This window comes from Sceloporus occidentalis, unplaced genomic scaffold, assembly GCF_023333645.1.
Source record: "Sceloporus occidentalis isolate IW3139 unplaced genomic scaffold, rSceOcc1.0.p SCAF_293, whole genome shotgun sequence".
Lineage (NCBI taxonomy): Eukaryota > Metazoa > Chordata > Lepidosauria > Squamata > Phrynosomatidae > Sceloporus > Sceloporus occidentalis.
The window spans coordinates 453,280-476,136 of record NW_028317273.1 but is presented as its reverse complement, the minus strand read 5'-3'; the positions used below and the strand labels follow the sequence as shown (position 1 = coordinate 476,136).

The window sequence follows — 22,857 nt, the reverse complement described above, 5'->3', positions numbered from 1 at the left end:
TCCCGGAGAAGCAGCCAGCAGAAAAATAGCATTTCAGCGCATTACAGTCACGGGAATCACTTGTCTCGTTGGCTCTACATATTTCTAAATGAGGGTGAAAACAGGAATCTATGCTCCGCTCAACCGTGCGTCTTTCTTTTTTTCTTATCTCGTGAAGCAGCAACTAAATAAAAAAAAAACAGGTTGGGCAGTGAAAGCTCTCCAGCTGTCGTTGGGCTACCTTTGTCTGGCTGAGGGTTCTGGGAGTTGCAGGCTAAACATATTTAGTTTTGGCTCTGTGTACCGGCACATCCAGGTGTGTCTTGTATATTGTAGAGAAAATGTGTGTTTGTATGAGCCTGGCAGGGATGTGTGATACATCGTAAAAAGTATCCATTCCTGTTTTTTTACAGCTTTACACTGAGAAATTGTACATGAACATACAGGCAGCGTGTCCTGATCCACAAACCCAGCACTGTCTGAACCTGTCCTGATAATCTGTAGCCGGGGGTCCCTGTTTAGTCGATCCAAACCCAGTGATGTCTGAGCCGGTCCTGATAATCAGTCTGTAATAATGTGATATATTTGCCAGGCTACAGCTCAGTTAACATTGGGCTGCCGTTAAAGGGTTAAGATCTTTAGTCTGTTCTATTAAAGGCATCCCACGTGCCTGCGCATCTGCTAAATTAAATTAGACAATTAGAGAGAGCTTTTAATTTATGCCAGTCTGGCTGCTACCACATCCGCTGGGCAACATCAGAAGCAGTTTATCGAGTTTATAATTTACTCTGCCACAGAAAGGGGAAGTATGGGGGGGGGGGCAATAAACGTTTCTATGTAACTGATGGCTGTAAATATTCGCAGGACAATCTATAGGTTCTGTATACTTGTAAAGCCACTCAAAGGGTAACGTGTAAGGCTGATGCACTTTGCATGCAATGTAATTGTGAATGATACTTAATTGAGGCGTTTGTGTAAATAGGGATTCTGCTTAAAGTGGTCTCATCCTCCTAGCAACCAATGGAACGGTCCAATCCCACGGGATTTCATTTAGTTGCTATGGGTAAGGACAAGATATTATTTCTTATTATTTATTGATTTATATAGCACCATCATATACACCCCTCCCCGACATATCAGGTGTCCAAATTGGGACACCTTTTTTTTGTGGGGTGGTAATAGGCAGGGGGGAGTGGTTTAAAGGCGGATCTGGGGCAGGACCACCCACTGAGCTCACACTTCCGGCCTCCTCGCAGGGCTCGGCTTGATGCGCCAGGAGCATACCAGGGAACACCGCCGGTTTTGCCCGGAGACCCCTAGAGAAGAGCTGCTTCTCCAGGTCACCGGAAAACTGCATGTCGCTGGGAACGGCACTCTGACACGCCCCCGCCCATTTGTGCCTTAAACAGCGTGTTTCCTGCAACTTCAGTGGGACCGCCCACCAATGTCTGCAAAACCTCCCACCAACCTCAGTGGGACTGCCTACTGACGCCAGCAGGACTTCCTGTCCGCATCCTACAAAGGGGGCTCTGGGTAACCAAAGCCATGAAGTTCCCAGGAATGGTGATGAGATGGCCACATGGGAGACGGTTGGCAGGAATGCCATCATCGTTCCATAGCGCTGTACAAGGTGTCAGTGTACAGCAAGTGGTGCATCACATCTGTCTGGATAGCTTGGATTTAGAGAAATAAAATGCTCTGCCCCAACTGTACTACAATCTAGAAAACTATGGGATTATATAATAAAGTGATCCTGGTGTCAATGCTGATTGGGCGTTCCCACGTGTTGCTATGGTGATTAGACCACGCTTCAAGCTTTTCACCAAAATCATGTTTCCTACATAACCCTCAATGTTTTCCTTAGTTCTGTATCTCAACGCTTAAACACAGCAACCCTACATTGGATTAAAGTAATAATGTTAATTCTAAATTGTATAAAAATAATTAACGATTCTAACATTTTACTCTGGAACAAACTCTGTTTGACCTATTTCCTTACAAAAAAACCAAATATATTTATATTTATATAGCTTTTACAATTTCTTAAACTTTTTTTTGTGCATATCGGCCTGAAACCGCCAGTACTTGCCCATATCAGGAACCAAATCGAGAACCGCTCTTCTGGTTTTCCTCCTCAGTGCCCCAGAACCTCATTTGTTATGCACAACTGATCATCGGCTCACCAAACGTCCTAAACTCCCCCCCCCAATTCCAGGTAAATGTATTCACCGTGTGATCTCTCACGCTTTTCATTGAGCAAAGTCCTTAGACAATAAGAGATTTCCTAAATGAAGACATCAAACTAAGATACAATCTGAAATTGGTCATTAAGAACTATTTAACACATGAGATGATCACGCTGCGTTAATACTTTAATGATTAACAAATGCTCTTTTTCTGAAATCGGCCCCGTAGGATGTTATCATTTCATCTTTAATGCTGCTTTTACACCTAGGAATCGACTGCCTCAACGCAGAAACTTCTCAGAAGGCTTTTTCTGCTACAATGGCAACAGAGCCTCCCCGAGTTAGAATTAGCCAGTTGTGGTAAACGTGACGTCACCGGAACAATAATTTGACTGTGAATGGGAAAGTCTGGCAAAAGCAGGGACTGTCCCATGAAATCTAAGAGAACTGGCAAGTCAGGACACAACCAGGCTGTCTGTCATGGCAGTGTAGTCATGGATGATGGGAATAATAGTAGTACTTCAACAAAAATTAAAAGGATCGTGGTTACATTTAGTCTAATGTATTCTGCCATGACTGCCCCTTTTTTTATTATTATTATTATTTTGCTCTTGTTGTGTTGTGAAAGTGATTTTGCCCCCGTATTACCGCAGCTGAGTTATGTTATGTTCAGATGTACACAGAAGAAGTCCATACCTTATCACAAGCTTGACTTCAGGTGCCTTACAAGGTCACATTTGTAAAATGTTCTATTTATTCTATAAAAATCCATTTTTTTGTAGAGCAGTAGGTGCTATAGAAGATTATATTGTTCACAAGGCAGAGTAATTGCCCCCATCCTATTCTTGACGTCCAATGGAATACATTTAGTACAGTATCAAGTGACCAACAGGGGGGCAAGAATTGAGTGCTAATGCACTATCCACGCTCTGCGGGCTCCTTCAGCGGAGCATTATAGGTCTAAACGCATGGCTTTCATTGAACTCTTTTTTTAAATTGCTTGACTATCTAGCAATAATCAGGGAACATCTCGGCCAGGGAGAAACGGGTTTCTAGACGATGCTAGCAAATGTATAGATCAAAACATGTTATACTAAGATATGTTCCTCAAGTGTGTGCAAGGCAAACGAAAAGAGGTATTACTACTACCCATGCCAAGAGCTCCTTAATAGCTATCTTTAGCTGCTGCATCGCACTGTTAGTTTTTCTGAAGGCGTAACAGCATATGTTATCCCTTCACACGTTCTGTTGTTGTAATTCTGGAGGATACCGCTTCTGTTCAGTGTGTTTTGTTCTTCTTCCCTTCGCAAAATGTGGACACCAACATCTACTACTACAAGCATTAAACAATTTGCACCATCAATGGGGAATGTCTGCTTTGGACCTGGAATGATCTTGGCCAACCCTGGGATTTTCTGGAGATCCATCGCTGTGTCCTGCAATGTGTGTCAAAGTGTCGTTAATAGCAGCCAATGCAATAGTTCCTGCAATACTCAGTATCAGATATTAAGTGATACTTGAGTAACGCTCAAAACTGTTTAGCCTAATCTCTAGTTTTCTGCCGAGAGTCCATCTTCGGTATGATTTTTTTTTTTAAGAAACTTCTACTACTTGGTGGTGTGTGATGTGTTCAGAATTTAAATTGTGTAAATAAATTGCAACGTTCTACTAAATGCCTTTATCAGTTACATTAAATCTTGGAAAGGCTCTACCCTCCATGAAGTGTCTCTCTTTGAGCATCAGCAATGTTGGGGGTTGTGTAGTATGGTGTTCTATGCAATGCTTGAGCTTTCCTGCTTATAAAGAATTAATCTGGCTTGCAGGTGGATGCACCTTTGAAGAACATTATGGCAGCTGTGGCTACAGCGTGGCTTTGGGCACCACTGGCTTTACGTGGGAACAGGTGAATACATGGGAGAGACCCTCGTTGGATCCCACTGTACCAACAGGTAAGATTAACTAGCGCTAATCACAGGACGTTGGAACATGATGATTCTGAGTTTAGTTTCTCCATCTCGTTCTGGTTATTATTCCTGCCTTGGTCTTGTTCATTCCCTTCTTCAACACATATTGTGTTGTTTTGTTCTTTTTTTTCTTTTCTTACCATTCTTTCTCCCCACCTTGACTTGATTCCTATCTCAACCTTTTATCCACTTCTCCCCATCATAAATTTTGACCTCTCTCTCTCCATAATCTCTTTCTTTTCCCCAGGTTCCTTCATGCTTGTAAACAGCTCTGGCTTTGCTTCTGGACAGAAAGCCCACCTCCTCCTCCCTGTACTCAAAGAAAATGACACCCACTGTATTGATTTCCATTATCATATGTCTGGACGTTCAAGTCCAGGTACCCTCAATGTCTATGCAAAGGTGAATGGTGGACCTCAGGGGAATCCAGTGTGGAATGTGTCTGGAGTCGTGACGGATGGCTGGGTCCGAACAGAACTGGCTATCAGTACTTTCTGGCCCAACTTCTACCAGGTAATACCACAAGAGCCCCACTATGATAACGTTTCCAGGACAGCAGAAGAAACATTATTCTAAACACTACTCAAACTTTATTACATTTTTAAATTAATTTAGGTCATTACATGCCACGGGCAATATGCACAATAACTGCACTGAAGGCGACGTATCCACTGCATTTATTATAATAATATTGTCGATTTCTATTTAAACACAAACAGGTTCAGGTACATATGCTTGTATATCGAATTTTCTCAAAGTCATCCAAAGCAAAAAGAAAGTAGTTTTCCTGCAATACAATTAAAGTAGGAGCTGACTTCTTAAGTCTCTGGCATGTTAGGATTTCCGTAGCTAATCACCATACTCTGTAGCCTGAGGGTAGCCGACAAAGTAGCAAATGGTTTGCCGAGGAACATGGAAGAACATAATTCAATATGAGCTAGATAGCTTCTTGCTGGCTACACTTGCTCCAGGTCAGAGCAGAAGGAGCTGTAGGAATTAGTGTTAGTAGGTCTATGACTGATGAGAGGTCTGATGGAAACACTTTGCAGAGAGAGCCTGGTGTTTCCATAAATCACATAGACAATGACGGGCCATTACGTGTTAAAATGTTTGATCTGATGGCGTATTGGCCTCTACGGCCATAGTAACCTGCGGATTCAAAGAAATTCACGTTACATCGAGTAGGTTGAAAAGGGACTGCAACTCAACAGCAGAACTCCATAAGCCCTTTGAGGCTGACATACTCAGGACTCAATTTGATCGCCAACTCCATCAACAGACCAGCTTACAAACTGGAACACTCAGTCCCACAAAAAGCTTCCCTGACAGACTCAACGACCAACTCGACAGCTGTTGAGTTCATCTTGACAGTAGCTGAACAGCTGTTGAGCACAACTCGGTGTCGGCGGGACCCAGTTTAATGGCACTCGACTCAACAGCATCTAGACGTTTAGTGAATAGGTAAATCGCAATCCGAGATGGGTGCTGTTCAGTGCTTTTGAGCAAAGCCCCCACTACATTGCCTCTGTAACTTGACTAACATAGAATATGTCTTCTATGTATTTAATGAGAAAATGCCATAGCGTGACTCTTCTATACACAGACACATGCATAAGTATTTAGCCACCTTTTCTTCAGTGATGCCCATACAATTACCCTGTTAATGTCTTTGGCACTTGGGCAGCTCTTTCTGAACATTAGCTTTCCAGCGATATTCAGTGATTCCCAGGCTTGCTGTCTCTCCGCAGATCATATTTGAAGCAGTTTCCGTTAAGGATCATTCTGGATACATTGCTGTGGATGAGGTCCGTGTCCTTGCGCATCCATGCCGTATGTACAATAGCGAGAAGTACTCTGCTCTTACTCCTAATCTTGTGTGTGTGTGTGTGTGTGTGTGTGTGTGTGTGTGTGTATATATATATATATATATATAATGTTTTCTTTTAAGATACAGTATCACGTCCACAAACTCGGTGAAAGTAAATCCTGCAGTTTTCACTTAATGTATAATAAACCTGTAACTATGCATTTATTACCACGAAAATAATAATTTGTAATCAGTGCAATGTTGCCAAAACCCTTAGTCTCTTTTAGATGGATATCCTATCATTTGCACAGTTATCTTTAATGGCACAAGATTCTCTTCGTAACGCTGTAACGTTGTCTGTTAGGGCTTTAGATAAGGGAATTTCACAGTGTTTAACAAACACCATATGTTTGTTTGGATGTGTGATTTTCTCTCTGTGCCATGAATGAAAATGGAGAATTTATTTTTCTTCGCGAAAAAAAAAAAAGGTAAATGACAGCATCAGCCTGTTAGATAAATACACATATTAGTGTGACCTAATGTCTGTGTATTAGGAGGACTGGAGAGGTGGGTGTCCTGATGTCTGTGTATTAGGAGGAGGGGAGAGGTAGGTGTCCTGATGTCTGTGTATTAGGAGGAGGGGGGAGGTAGGTTTTCTGATGTCTGTGTATTAGGAGGAGGGGAGAGGTAGGTGTTCTGATGTCTGTGTATTAGGAGGAGGGGAGAGGTAGGTTTTCTGATGTCTGTGTATTAGGAAGAGGGGAGAGGTGGGTGTCCTGATGTCTGTGTATTAGGAGGAGAGGAGAGGTAGGTTTTCTGATGTCTGTGTATTAGGAGGAGAGGTAGGTTTTCTGATGTCTGTGTATTAGGAGGAGGGGAGAGGTAGGTGTCCTGATGTCTGTGTATTAGGAGGATGGGAGAGGTAGGCGTCCTGATGTCTGTGTATTAGGAGGAGGGGAGAGGTAGGTGTCCTGATGTCTGTGTATTAGGAGGAGGGGAGAGGTAGGTGTCCTGATGTCTGTGTATTAGGAGGAGGGGAGTGGTAGGTGTCCTGATGTCTGTGTATTAGGAGGAGGGGAGTGGTAGGTGTCCTGATGTCTGTGTATTAGGAGGAGGGGAGAGGTGGGTGTCCTGATGTCTGTGTATTAGGAGGAGGGGAGAGGTGGGTGTCCTGATGTCTGTGTATTAGGAGGAGGGGAGAGGTAGGTGTCCTGATGTCTGTGTATTAGGAGGAGGGGAGAGGTAGGTGTCCTGATGTCTGTGTATTAGGAGGAGGGGAGAGGTAGGTGTCCTGATGTCTGTGTATTAGGAGGAGGGGAGAGGTAGGTGTCCTGATGTCTGTGTATTAGGAGGAGGGGAGAGGTAGGTGTCCTGATGTCTGTGTATTAGGAGGAGGGGAGAGGTAGGTGTTAGTGGCTGATAAGTGTGTCTGATTTATATGTATATAGCGGATGGAGGATTATAATCCCGTTGGTGCTCTTTGTATGCAGGCATCTGCTGTTTTCGACGTCTTTCATGCTTTCTTTGAACGTGTGCCAGACCCAGTAGAGCAGGTTGTAATTCCCTGCCTGTAACTTCCTCGCTAACTATCTCAGCATCTATTCATTTGGTCGGCAGCCTAAATAAATCCATTTCAGTCTCTGAAACAGAAGTGGCAGTTTTTAGAATTAGGCCAAACTCTTCCATTTTATGGTCTGTCCACATCCCAAATTTTTGGGTAGAGCCTTAAATTTCAGTTTTCCCTGAACAGATTCTGAAAAAGCTCCTACGGGACACTCGCCGTCATTTTGGGTGGCATAATTTACTGAAAGGTACCTATTTCAGAACACTAAGGGGAACAAGAAAAGAAAAAAATATATAGCAGAGTGGATTGAGAATTGGTTTATTGCTCTTTTAGGAAACTTTAATGTTTTTCTTTGTTTCTAGACTTGCTGGAACATTTTTAAAACCTCTGCTGTTTTTCTGAATCTTCTTCCTGGTTGTATACCTTTCCACACTATAGATGGCGGCGGCGCGGGGGTCGGTCCCTGGTGTTCTAGTGTAAAGGGATACGTAGACCTGTTCCATATGACTCGCTGGCCACGAAGAGTCCTGGTCTCATCCGCCGGGGCTTACATTTGGCATTTCTTTCTTGTACTTATGTTGATAGGGGAGAAAAGGGATAATGAGTGGCGTTGATTTTTAAACATCTTTTGGGGATCCTGGATGTGAGAAATTAATATAAATTAAAAGAAGGATGCCCACCTCTAGACTTAAAAACAGCTGTGTTTGTGTCCATATTAAATACCAGAGAAGGTTATATTAATGTCACAATCCTTCTCTGGAGTTGTCTGAAGCAATTGTCCCATGGTGGTTGCACACATCATACAATGTGAATCTCAGAGGGGACGGTACTAAACTTCTCCTCAATTTATTTTTCCAGGGAACGCTCCCCATTTTCTAAGGTTGCAGAACGTGGAAGTCAATGTCGGCCAGAACGCAACTTTTCAGTGTATTGCTGGGGGCAAGTGGTCCCAACACGACAAGCTATGGCTGCAGGTATGTCGAGCTTTGTTCTAATAATATATGGTCGTTTTGGATTGCTTTCTCCTGGACTGAAAGTTGCCAACCTGCCCTTCATCGTGAAATCACAAGGGTATGTTAAAGCAGGAACAAAATAAATGGCTGGTGTTAATAACACGGTACTATATTTAGTATTTACCTCCCGCCCTTTTAATTTACTCCGTTAAGATCTTTGGTATACATGATTCAACAGAACATGGTTATTTTACGTGCGACCATCTTGTTTTCTAATCGCTTTAACCGACTCTATACATTCTACTAATTCTCCTAGCAATGGAACGGCCGTGACACAGCTCTCATGGTGACCCGGGTAGTGAATCACAGGCGGTTTTCAGCCACGGTCAGTGTTGGAGATACTTCCCAGCGCAGTATCAGCAAATACCGCTGTGTCCTGAGATCGACAGGAGGCTCAGGGGTCTCCAACTACGCTGAGCTCATTGTGAAAGGTAAGAAAAGAGAAGGCAGCACTCAGTCTATGCAAGGTCTTGCAGCAAGTTCCATTGAACTTACTTCCAAACACTGATGCGCCCCTCCAAATCCACTACACTACCATATTTGCCCCATAGACAAACTATTGCCCTGTGTGCAAATCACCTCCACAAGAACGCCAAACACCGTCCCAGTCTCATTCTGCTTGTTGTCCATACTGTGGCCTAAAGTTTTTTTCTATAATCCCTTACAAGCACCATGCATGCTGGAACATGGTCCTCTTGTAATTATTCATCATGATTCAAGAAGTACTCCTAATCATATGACAATATTATCACCTATTCTCTAAAAACTGGTCCGACATACGGTGATCCATCGGTTCATAACGTATTTCCTGCAGAATGATGTTCACATGGCTGCCTTACATGCCAGAAGTTAGATGGGTAATGTGACAAAATTCTAGGATAGAGTGGACATCGTGCAGAAAAACACAGTAGGGAATTCAAGAAAGCCAAGGATTTGCATACAGCGACCATGAAAAAATGTAAAACTAAATGGGCCAGTTGGTTCTTTCCTCGCATGGCAATGTATTTATCTATAAACTTCTCCTTGAATATTATCCTCCATGCCTCAGGGGTCTCCAACCATATCTCTCATTACCATCCACTGCAAACCCTCTTCCAACCCAATTAAATATCGTCGTATCTTTCTGTCCTCCATCGTCTCTCGGTCTTGTTCTTGCTAGCTTCTTCTCTCCTTCCTTTCCCTTCCCTCTATTCCTTTGTCTCCGTTCTAGTGGATCATAAATTCGTCATGTCACCCACCATGGCGTTCAATGCTTCGTCTTCATTCCCCTTCTATTGTTATCTCTCTCATCCATCGTTACCTTAGTATTCACATCCCTTCTTCAGCATATTATAATTACCCCTCCTGCTGCTCCTTCGTCTCTGGTGTTTTATTACACACAGTATAACCCCCACTGCGTTCTCTCCGGGCTACAGTGTTATCTTTCCTGACAGAGTGTACGTCCCAGCAGGTATCTGGAAGCCTCTTTCCCTCCTGCTTCCTCTTAACTTCCATCCCGTATCTCTTACCATGGATTTTGCTGTTTCCCTTCTCTTTTTTTTTGTATTTTTCCTCCCCTCTTCTTTTCTAGATTTCCCATAACCTGTCATTACTGGATTATGGGAAGCAATTAGGGAGTACTAATAGGAATGGGTTATGGGATTCATTTCGCTAATAGTCATAGAGAACAGATGGGGAGGCGTTGGATGTAGCAGGTATGAGGAACGTTAGAAGAAGCATTGAAAATAAATGGAATTGCAAACAATCATTTTTATTTATATGAATTCTATTACACAAACAAGCAGGCAAATATCATTTGCAGCCGACACTGTCGCTAAAAAGTATCCAACAAGGACGTAGAAAGAAATGAGCAATAAAGCAGGAGGTAGGAAGGTGAGCTGCGGTATCAGCTAATTTTAAGGTTTCACCTGGCTCACGGCATTATGAGTCTCTTTAAAATGCTGCCTAATGGTCTCGTAAAATGCATAGGTCGGGGATGTACAAAATTAAGATGAATTTGACCACGGGGGAAACACTTGAATCTGTTTTGGGAAAAAAAATGCACATTTACAGAAATCTGTATGAAATAGCCCAAAATATCAAGCACCATGGCAACCTGTTCCATGGAAATTTGTGACCCTCGTGCGGGTAACGTCTATGTATACTGGGTGATAGGCTCACCAAGTGAAGACATTTATCATGGCTCACGCCTGCTTTGATACGATGGCTGCTGGTGTCCAGAATGGCCGCTTATCAAAGTTAATTCTTTCGACCTCTGCCCTCCCGCGGCTTCTCGGTGTCCTGGCACTTTTGTTTTTTTGGATGGATCCCAGACAATAAAGCTCTGATACTTGGCACCGCAGCTTCCGAGGACTGGGAAAGGTTATAGGATGAGTTATAGAGGCTGTTAAAGGGGAAACAATAGGATGAATTCGATAAAGGTTTATAAGAGGAGGTCACACATTTAAGTTTCTATAAAATAGCAAATGCAGAGCAGTTCTACTTTTTATAGATCCTGGAAAATATGTGTTTTAGTCCAGACAAGATTAGCCATTATGTTATCCATCTGTATATATCCTGGTCGGTGACCAGGATTGGAATTATTTTTGTAGTTTACAGTCAGGCGGCCAATCAGTATACAATTTTTAGAATTGAAAGGATTTTTTTCTATATTTCTATATCACCTGTTTTCTCTATAATCCTGGGAAACAAGCTTAATGACTTTATATAAATATTTGATTTTTTTCCGCACGCTCACATAACATTTGCTTATATATTAACAGAATTACCTCTTTAATATCCTACTACTCTTACTTGTACTATTGTTCTACGTAAATTACCATAAACGGGGAAGGTCTTCATCTCTTGATGTTCCCTTGTCTCTTACCTACGTGGTTGTATAGGAAATCCTCTAAAGCAATTAAGTGGTTATTTTATAGGAAACGGCCCTATAGCTATAGGTAGCAGTTATATGTTGAAGATATACGTTATCTTCTGTTATGTGGTGCAATGGTAGGTGGCAAATACATATAGTTAATTTATAGGGGACAGTGATTTGGCAGCGTTATAGGATGTTACAGGGAGCTATTTGTAGACCGCATTATAGGGAGCAGTTGCAGCGAAGATTTATATGTAGCAATAACAGGAAAAAGTCAAACTTGATGTTATGAGCAGTTATGCGGCGCTGTCATACCAGAGGTTATAGGGAGCAGTTAAAGGAGCGGTAACGATAACTTATAGGAGACATTATATGAATCAATTAAAAGGAGTTATGAGACGCTACAGAGTAGTCAGAGGAGGCTTTATCAAAGTTCACAGGAAAGTGTTTAGGGCAAGGAGACCACCATCTATAGACAATGAGCAGCTACTTGCTCAGGTGACCTGCTGGCGTTGCAGTCCATCCCTTGACCATTGCATTATTGTAGAGCCCACGGCTCTGCTATAGAAAATGCCCCCAACCAGAATTATTTATTCCCGGTAGAAAACTTTTTAATTTTATTACTGTATTTGCATTAACCACTTTGCTTTGCTGCCAACACCAAATGCGAGTAATCTTCAGACGGCAGAGAAGAACCATTCGGCTCATCCAGTCTACCCATAAATGCCACCATAAAGTATATGGCCAGTTAACCCACAGCACTCTCACAATCCTCAGCCATAAGATCAAGAGCTAATGCTACGAGCAATTTAGGTGATATGTATGATGAGATGTTGGTGCCAGGAGACATTACAAGAATATGTTGCCGGACCAGAAGGTTTTTGTACGTTGTAGATGTGAAAGCAATTATGGAATTCTATGCATAATGGGTTGCAGATGGACAGTTGGTGCGGAAGGGGTTAAACTCTCCCAGCTGTTAGGTCTCATCTATGAGAAAGTGACAGCCCCCATAGGGCTCGCAGTCTTCAAGGCTCTTCCACTTTGTAGAGTTTTGCCCCAGAGATTTTCCCAGGAAAGGAGGTCTCAGAGGGTGAGCGGAGATAGCATTCCTGGCGGGGAGGTCTTGAGGTGGGGGACACATCTGGGAGAGCTACATGTGCTTCACTCAACATGGATCAGGACAGATAACATACTTACGTTGGACAGACCATGCAGCAGGACCCTAGAGTGCATTCAATGAGCCTTATGGACATTTTGGTCCAAATGCAGCATCCCAGGCTATCTTAGCCATTGGCTGGCTGGCCATGCTAAGAGTTGTAAACCAGAATTTAGCGCAGATGCTGCTTTGCTGGAGCATAAAAAGCAGAAAAACATATATTTCCTTGGCTCACTAGCTGACACCCAAGTTTACTTTCTAGACTACAGTTGTGGGCCATATTAATGAGGTCACACAGGAAATTAGAATTGTGCATATTTTGTTTCAAAGAACAGGATACCAGAGGTATAGATTCAGTTTAATTTTTAGAATCCAGTCTCTTTTAATCTCATTATCATGGAATCCTTCTTAGGCTCAATCTTTTTGATCATGGCCTCATTTTCGAATGTTTCAGCCCCCCCTTATATCCCATTTTCCTTCACCTATTGTTCCATGCAGACAGATTCCTAATCTCTGCATCCCTTTATGCTTACTCCGTTCCCCTTTGATCCTATTGTCTGACCTCTGTCAAATCCCCCCACTCTTTCATCCTTTTCTCCTTCTCCACTTCATCCTCCATCCTAATCGCAGCCACAATGCTCCTCTTTATGCCTTACCTCAAGGTACCTCTGTCCCTCCTGCCTCTCCTTCCCACCCCCAGTAGTAGGCATCCTGTCCTTGATCCATACCTGAATATTCACAAAACTAATTGCAGACCTGGTTATTTTCCATGTCTATCAGCTCAGGTGCGAATCCATCCAATCAATTATTGATCGTTTTATTTCTCCGTGGAGATAATTATCCAGGTATTATTCTGGAGACGCTCAATGTGGACCTGGGAGACAACCATCCCGAACACTCATAAAAATCATATATTTTATTTATTAGGGGCATAGAGAGCATTATATGGGGAGACATGTTCATTATCAGCCTGTAGGTCCTCTGTATTATTCTACAGCACACCGACTTGCAAATAGCATCATTATACAGTGCATGTTCATTAGCGGTTTATCGATACTTGGTAATGCTATACAATGCAACATGCTGCTTGTGACATTATATCTGTTCATTAACAGGATGCAGTTACTCGATAACACTATGCGATGAAACATTTCTACATACTCAGAAACACTTTACAGTGAAACACTGACATGCAGTATAGGCACCCAGTGACACTAATACAGTAACTAATATTATGAGATACTCAGCATCACTATACAATCACCATGTCGTTATCAGTGTACAGTATGACTTTAGTGACCTACTGTAACAACATTATGTATTATGTATGTGTGTGTACAGTATATACTTACGCCATTTTACGCCAGTATATACATACGCCAATTATTAGTGTCCTAAAAACTTTGTATCAGTGTCAAGGCTTCATCCACGCATTGATACTTTGTATCATTAGAGTACTCCTGTCATCATCCACACATTGATACTTCGTATCATTATAGAGTACTCCTGTCATCATCCGTGCATTGATACTTTGTATCCTTATAGAGTACTCCTGTCATCTACCACGCATTGATACTTTGTATTATTATAGAGTACTCCTGTCATCATCCACGCATTGATACTTTGTATTATTATAGAGTACTCCTGTCATCATCCGTGCATTGATACTACTCCGTGCGAAGTGCTGTTTCAATCACATTGTTCATATATGTATGTATGTATGTATGTGTGTGTATATAAAGTGTGTATGTACGTATACATATATGTATAAATATATATGTTTATACATAAATAAGTGGCATCATAGTGCAGAGTTTGGGCAGTCATTTCAGTTACCCTACTCCTCACTGATGCCCCGTAATGCACTAATGTCTGATGTAGGATCGGAAGCCCCAATATCTGCGCATGTCCTATACCACCACTGTTCCTAAAACTTACATGACTATAATTCTATGTTGGCCCAATAAACCATATTTTGCACTAAAGACCCCATGCAGGTCATGATTATGATACAGCACATGGTTATGAAGTTCTAAGCCTATCGTCTAGAAGGGTACATTTGCTGAGTTTCTATTACATTTTGTCCTTTCAGAGCCCCCGACACCCATTGCACCCCCTGAACTTTTGGCTGTGGGAGCCACCTACTTGTGGATCAAACCAAATGCAAACTCTATCATTGGGGATGGACCAATCATCCTCAAAGAGGTTGAGTATCGAACCACATCTGGAACCTGGGCAGAGACCCATGTCATGGATGGACCCACATACAAACTGTGGCACCTGGACCCCGATGTGGAGTATGAGATCCGTGTGCTCCTCACGCGCCCAGGGGAAGGGGGCACAGGACCTCCTGGACCACCGCTCACAACACGGACCAAATGTGCAGGTTGGTGGCTGTTTTACCCAACCAAATGCTTATTGCATGTCCTTCCAATGTCTATTATCATAGATCAGAGAACATTTAAATACCATACCATAAAGAGGATGTTGGGTGTATGTAAATACTATTCAGTGGACATCTACCCAATTTAACGTTGAAATTAAAGAGACAGTCCATTTATTACAACATTTAAAATGCCTATAGGCTCAGCTACCATTTTAAAAAAGGGAATCGCTTTTTCAAAGTATTTTAATAACAGAATCTTCCATAAGACCCTAAAAATCACTCATTTGTGACCTTGCCCTGTCTCCTGATTTAACCACCAGTTACAAAACAAATTCTAAATATCTGAAAATAAGAGGCAAGTAATGTCACTGCATATCTGTTATAAAATGTCCCTAAAACTGCTGATCCATTTTAAAATATGTTGACACAAGACATACAAGATTCTTACGCTCTGCGGACTCGTATATAAAGTTCGCGTAGGTGACAGAAGCTGCGGCGTCCCAGTGCTGCGCGGCTGATCTCGATGCTTTGCGCATCCAAACGTTTAAGGTTAAGTGTCGGGAGGTTATTAAATTCCAATTTTATAATGAAATGTCAAGCAAAAAGTGCACTTTCATGAATATGCACACATATAAAAGGGCCCTCTTGCACGTTATTATTTTAATTTAGAGTGTTTTACTTTAGAAATTAAAGAAGTCCGACCTTAAAATAAAGTTATGTTATTAAATACTGTATAATCACAGACAGAGGCTGCATTGTGATCATCCGTGGATTATAGTCATAACTGAAGAGCATGAATGAGCCGTTAACACCTCTGTACCTGATCTTTGGCCACTCCGGTAATGTAACTAATGGGATTTATGGCTCTGGGGATTCGATAATCCCCAAGCCTCTGGAGGTCCTCTGCTCTTTTTTCATTTGGGTTTTTCTTCATTACGTCTTAATGCTGCGTGGTTGCCTTTTACTAGCATTATTTAACCAATTATTTGGGATGATGAAAAAAGTGTTGCCACAAAACCATTTTGTATTGGTACATATGTTGGCTCACAATAATTCTGTGGTCAAAGTTTATAGCTCTTTTTGGGTAGACACAGGAAAAGATGTAAAGTTTTTATTTTATGCTTTTTGGGAAATCAGAGGTCTCTTCTTTTGACCTGAAAAAGAGAACTCCGAGATTCCAAAAGCTTATATACAGCTTCACTTTTTTTCCCCATGTTGGTCCAACAAATTGTATCAATGTCTACTCAAGACTTCATCGATATGAAAAGGAGAATGTAAGTCGGGTTTATAGAAGAATAAAAACTAGTGGAATTGCAACTTCTTTTCAAATTCTCTGGCTTGAGAATCGTATGCAATGATATTGGTGGAATTATCGCTACCGTGTGCGTGTTTATAGATTTTATGTTCGGACGGTTGCAACCTTTGTTTTCCGAGGCAGGAAGAATTCTTGTGGTTTGTGCTAGAAAAACGTTTCTTTCCCAAGTTTATATTAGTTTTAACCGGTCATGAAGCTCTAGTTCCGTCTGGTTTTCTTTCTCAGTGTGTATTGTTGAAGTTTCATGAACGTTTCACATACTTTATAATTAGGAACGGTAACTGGGAACACAGAACTTTTATATAAAAAGGGAAACAATATGATATATGGGGGGTCCGTGAGGTCAGAGGAAAATATATACCCACAATGGTCTTTACTATATACTGCCAGGTAGCAAACACTATTAAGTTAGCAGAGTGATTGAGACTCCAGCGGCAAAACATATTGTATGGGCAAAACCACAAACCTATCATTTAAAGCAGCATACAGAGTTATAATGTATTTAGCATATAGGCGTTATGTTCTCGCTTCTTTACAAATACTCCATTCATGATATTGCTGGGTCTTTTGTTCAAATGAGATCCAGCATTGCCTCCTCGATATAGCAGTTGGCATTAGTCCCCTTACAATTGCTGGGAGGCGCTCCTTATTTTGTTACATAGATTTTATAATGACTTACTTTTTTTTACATTTTACTTTTTTGTATAGGCTACTTCCTAATTGGTACCGCCTGTGCAGGAGAGAGAATGTTGTATTTGCATGAAAGTACAGGTGTAAGCAGTTGGAACCAAATGTTATGGCTTCCCCTGTGTTGCTACTTGGGAATAGATTCAAGAGCAACTAAGCCTAAAACATCATAACTGTATCTGCCACGGCTTTCTTCTACTCAACTTCACAAAAGGATTCCAGAAACAATGCTGTTGACAGTGATCTAGAATCTCAATTATGCATCAATTAATGGGGTAATTCCTGTCCTGTCCCACATGCCGGTGCTTAACTGTGAAAATAATTTCGTATTCCTTCTTTTCCTTCCATGGGGAATTTTGCTGCCCTAGGTTAACTACTAAGTAGAAAATGGTTGGATGATGGTCCAACAGTCAACGAAATTACTATTCCCTAAAGAGAACTCTGCTTCAACGCTCCCAGACTCCATTACTGAACTGTGCAGATCAGCTATAATGAATAGGAACCTTATTCTGTAACATATTCACTTAGACTCTTTAGATCCCAGCGAAGCTCCAGTAACCAGAACTTTGGAAGCATCTTCTCTAAGTCATCCCATACCCTCAAACATTCCAAAAAGCCAGAGGGACACTTGGTTTGCTGGAGCATTTGCTAGACCATTTTCGGTGACTCTTTGGACTATCGACAGAGTTCATGAAATTAGGGAAGTACTATAGAGAAATACTTCCGACAGCTTACAGCTGTTTGTGCAGTTATCACACCTAGTTTGGAGCTGTTAGAGAGGAGGGACAGGGAAGGAATGAGGGCCAAAGAGGTTGAAGTCCCAAGGAGGGGCTCGTTCTTCAAAAGTGGGGCAATGGGAGGAAAGTTAATTTAAGTTTCAGCCCCTAACTAAAACCCATCACCCATTAGCAAACTAATAATTGTACCCCTCCTGTGTTCTCCACCGGTTCCACTTCTCTTTCTTTTTCTTGCATCTAACTTTGTCTTTTGTCCTCACGCTCGCTCCTTGTAGCCTCATTTAATTCATCTACTCCTGCCTCTTGTCCTTCTATTCCTTTCATTCTGCACTGTCCCTTTTTTCGTTAGATCGCTGGGAATTTAAATATGCCTCTTGTTATCCGCGTGTGTATTTATAGCCATTGTCAGTTTATCCAAACATAGTTTATCATCTTGCACCGCTCAGGGCTTATCACAAGGGAGGCCGGGAGTTTAGCGACATTATGAGTATCGCTACACAATGCAGGGTATCCATCCCCCGGAGATTGTGTTTGTACGGATCCGAAACGCGGAGACCGGCAGCTTACATCATAACCGTGTCTGTTTAAGTATAGGTTGGAGGGGCCACTTTGCGCTTACAAAAGGCATTATGCAGGTTGGTATTTTAACCAACACAGCCTTGTACGATGCATTTTTTTTATAAATGTCCCTGGTAGAGTGTTATTGTGACAGTCTCATTGTTAGGTTTGCATTAATAATAAGAATGGGCATAAATTGTATAGTCAAGCGTGTGCCCATGTGCCAACACCTGCAAATCCTGTCTTGTGCTCCCCCTCCCTCCCTGGATCCGTACTGCAGGAGGGGAAGGCTCTAGGATGGATCCCTGCAGGTAAAATGAGGTGTATTTATTGTAATGAGGGGAGAGCAGCGCTCTCTCGCTGCTACGCCATGCCGCATCTAACACAATGACTTCTCCCCGGGACGCCGCTCCCTTTCTTGGCCCCCTACACGCCGCTGTGATTGGGAATAAGATTTTCTCCTAATTATCCAGACAGCTTCAAGCAAACCTGCCATGTTAACCCGTTCCAAGCTAAAGAGGCCATCAATGTCCTCCATGGTTTGTCTTGTTTTTTTATAGAAGTACTAAGTATACTTATCTGCTATGTCAGAACAATCGCTGCACATTAGTTGAATTGATCTTCCAAGTTAAAAAGAACACCACTCAAAGGAGAAAGTACCCTATATCTCCCTCACTGTTATAAATCCCTGTCTGTTAATATTATTTCCTATTTTATTCTATTCTCCATTGTTATGCAAGATGAATCAAGGAACAAATTAGAAATCACTTATCAGGTTGCTCTATAAACCCTATCTATCTATCTCGCTCTGTCTGCCCATCCCTTACTCCATTGTTCTTGGTATTCTTCCCCATTCTTTGTCGTGTTCGCTTACTTCCTTACTTTTGCCAAATCCAGTGCATCAGCCCACAGGGACAGGACAAGCCAGTGCCGTTCCCGTCCATGTGTCTGGTATCTCTGCACAGATTAACCATTCTTCTCCCCACCTTATAGAAATAGGGACTGCTGGAATATAATGAAAGTCTTGAATTAAGTGGCTGCCTCTCTCCCTCTCTCTGGGGTCCTGGGATCTGGCCAGCGAAGGGACACCTGCCACTGTTTGATTCCAGCCTGCGCTCTGATGCCCGTAGAATCAGGGCTGCTCGGTGCAGATAAAGGATCCAGAGACAGGTAGAACACAGCCTGTCGATAAACACACATCAGGGGCAGGTGCCAGCAGGGCTGCTGTATAATGTATGAGGTATAGTGCGACTATAGGGGCACTTCTGGGGTAGTCACCCCGCAGCTCTGTCAATCTCTTTAGTAAATTACATTGATCTGTTTGTCTGTTATTTCTCTTACATAGAACATCTGTCTTACTCTGATTTTAACTCCTTGAACACTGGACAGGAGCAGCTTGCTTATATTTGCCCCCCAGTACCCCATGATTTCTGTGTGCCCCTTCCATCTACATTTCAGTCTCTTTACCTGGGTTTCTAATTCACTACCTGTCCCTGCTTACACTCTGCTACACATCTTGTATCCTTCTTTCTCCTCCCTAAATGCTTTTCATTATTTTCCTGTTCCGCATCTGAATTTCTTTCCCAATATTCCTCTTTTTTTAGGTAGCCCTCTCCCCTTTTACCCCCTACCCTACCCGTCTCTTTCCCTTCCCTTCTCCTTTTTCATCCTTCTCTCTAGTACCTTGTTTTCCTATTTCCCCCCTTTCTCTCCTTTCCTGCATTCTCTCCATCCCCCTCCTCTCCCCGCAGGTTTAAGATTCGACGCACGCTTGGAGCTGGACACATTTTTTTTTTTTCTTCCTTCGGCGCTCTTGATAGCTCCCACTTCCATGAGTCAGCTCCGAAAGCTGCGGCCCCATTGTCTGAGGCTGCGAATATGTCATGATGAAAATGTAATCACACTGAAAATAAGACACACAATTTTTCCAGGGACAGAGCAAAATAAATGAAGCAGAAAGTGTATGATAATGTGCGGAAATGACTTAGATCCGTCTGCATTCAGCAGAGATTTAAATAGGCCTATGGGAGGGTTTACTGTTAACCAATTCGGCAGCAGTGGTGTTTTTTTAATGCATTATAGAATCAAACCTATTGAGAAGTAATATAATTTAATACCCTGGGCCATTTGATGTGTAACAGTCCAACGTGTATATAGAACGTGGGGAAAGTCGGCAATCCATGTAGGAAAGACCCCACAAGCTCCTTGTTCAAGAACCGGACCTCACTAGGATATGCTGAGAAATGGCTACTAGTTAAATTACATGTTAAATGGCTCTTCCCATAAAATACGAATGTGATATAAGAAATAATATACTTATTAAGTTGAAAATTCCATCCTAGGAAGGAACACTATTTAGGATCCGAAATCCGTTTTACCCCAATTGGCCCCAGTGTGTGTCTTTTCTAGGAGCTCAGAATGTTGGCCTTAATGTAACTGTAATGAAGTGTTCTACAGTCTTAAGGCTAACAATAATGTGAATATAAACAAAATAAATATGTGTAAAAGGCTGGAGTGGTGACAACAAGGCAGCCCTGGCACTTTAAGGCTTGCGGCCGCCTATGACGTAACGTGACGTAACGCCCGCCATGTTTTAATGCCCAGTTGACTGTGGCAGATTGAGTGTGTATGGAACGATGTTGGCCAGCAGCCCACGGGGCATGTGCCCAATGTGCCAGAAAGCCAGTCCGAGTCTGACTATCTAAATGCATTATCAAGATACATAAACTCCACACAAAGCCCTACCTTTAACCTCACCTCTTAACACAAAGGTGAATCTTTGGCTATTTGAAACATCCGGAGGGATATTAGTTATGGTCTTTATGTTGTGTTGAAACAAAATGGCCTGATGAAAGTGGCATATTCATAAGTAACAACTAGGAAGCACAAATATGGTGGTTATGCGGGTAATGGGTTAACAAGGAAAATACAGTAAGGGATGCAGTGACGGGGACATGCGCGTCTACACCTCATTATACACCTCTAAGGCTCATTATTATCTATTGAGAGTCTCCCTTTTATCATATACATTACGTATGTAATGCCCCATTGCTCTCTGATTTAAAAGCTCCATTTTATCCATTTTTATTGTTAGGTTATCCATACACAAGAATGTAACGAATGTAGTGTATGCTATATATTTAAGGAAATTACTTGTGCTTTGGAGCCGTTTCCTTTCTAATACCCGGAAGCAAATAGTTCTTGCGATGCCAGCTACTGGTGCCAGTCAGTTGCGTCTGCCCAAGATGGCAGCCGACCCAAATACAGGCCTGGGTTATTTGGCACCGCTGTCCAGAACAGCGTCAAAATCTATTCAGGATGCATTCACTGTAGCAATGGGATCTATTTGCAAGTTAAGTTACTATTTTTTGGGTAACGCTTGAACATTTTCATACTGGTTAGTAAATAATAGAAATAGGGGAATGGCTTGCCTGTTGAAGGTCCCCCACAACACCAAGTCTACTGCACATTCTCCTCGAGCAGTGGGGTTCTGGTTAAACCCGGCTGGGACCTGTCCATGCCATAGGCACAATCGCCCGCCAAGCAAGCTGAAGTGCTGCCACTTGAAAAAGGGCAAGGAGAAGCAGCTCTCCAGCGTTTGTCAAGCCAAAACTTTGCAGAAATGTAGTATCTGAGTTAAGACCCACTTTTGTGCAGCACTGCTGAGGCTTAAACCTGCTCCTCAGTAGGGTTGTATGATTCTCATCTCCATGGTGGACTTGCTGTCTCAGTATCAGGCTGGGCAAACTATTTATTTTCTGGTCACTGTTTTTGGTGATATTAGTCAACATGGATGGACTTTGGAGGGTAAATAATATACACCACGGCATCATAAGGAAAGGCAGAGTGAGGGGGTTGAAAAGAGAACTCTCCTTCCAACTCACTCTTTAGTGATTAAATGCCAAAGTTTAGGAAATCTGAATATATAAATAAAATGGAAGTCTTTTATTCTAACATAATAAAAATGCATGTTTTTGGCCTGCTCATCGAAACCTTTACCAAGACTTGACGGAATTGCAGAGTAGCAGTCCGCATCCTTGACACTTTAATATACTCTGATATAATATTATTTGTGCATACAGCTTCAAAAGTTATTTTATATCTAGTTGCTCCAAGGCATTTTCTCCCATTAGTGCCAATAAATATGTACCCAATATATATGTATATATATGATATACTGATGGTTATATGTATATAGACATCCTTCAGCATGTGAAGAAGAAAACATAATATTCTTTAATGGTCATGTGATCCAGTTTGAGTTGAATTCTACTCAAGGATATCACTCGTCACCACTTCTGTCTTTGAAGTTGGAAGTTAGAATGGTTTCACTGATGCTCGTTACCTTATATATATATATATATATATATATATATATATATATATATATATACACTACCATCCTTTATATATATATATATATATATATATATATATATATAGATATATATACACACTCCTGTGTTCCGGTGGTATGTTGTGGTCACTCATCCAAGTTTAAGTTAAGGCTAACTGGTTGTTAGAAAAACCTTTTGCAATTATGTTACATCTAGAAATGTCCTTATTTTCAATGAAGCGACCCCAAATATTGGAACTGCAGTATAGGGTGTCTGAAAGTATGAAAGGTCGTCTTAATGATCTTCAAAAT

General features: G+C 41.8%; 1 protein-coding gene across 1 annotated transcript in view; it reads left to right on the top strand.

The window, feature by feature from the left end:
• The window catches only part of LOC149275224 (receptor-type tyrosine-protein phosphatase T-like), a 97,866-nt gene that overhangs the window by 47,496 nt on the left and 27,513 nt on the right, over window positions 1–22,857 (top strand). Inside the window, exons 2-7 of the mRNA XM_089504892.1 lie at window positions 3,989–4,114; window positions 4,377–4,642; window positions 5,878–5,959; window positions 8,359–8,474; window positions 8,770–8,944; window positions 14,619–14,912. Of these exons, the coding sequence (XP_089361018.1) occupies window positions 3,989–4,114; window positions 4,377–4,642; window positions 5,878–5,959; window positions 8,359–8,474; window positions 8,770–8,944; window positions 14,619–14,912 (1,059 nt within the window). The remainder of the gene's footprint in view (window positions 1–3,988; window positions 4,115–4,376; window positions 4,643–5,877; window positions 5,960–8,358; window positions 8,475–8,769; window positions 8,945–14,618; window positions 14,913–22,857) is intronic.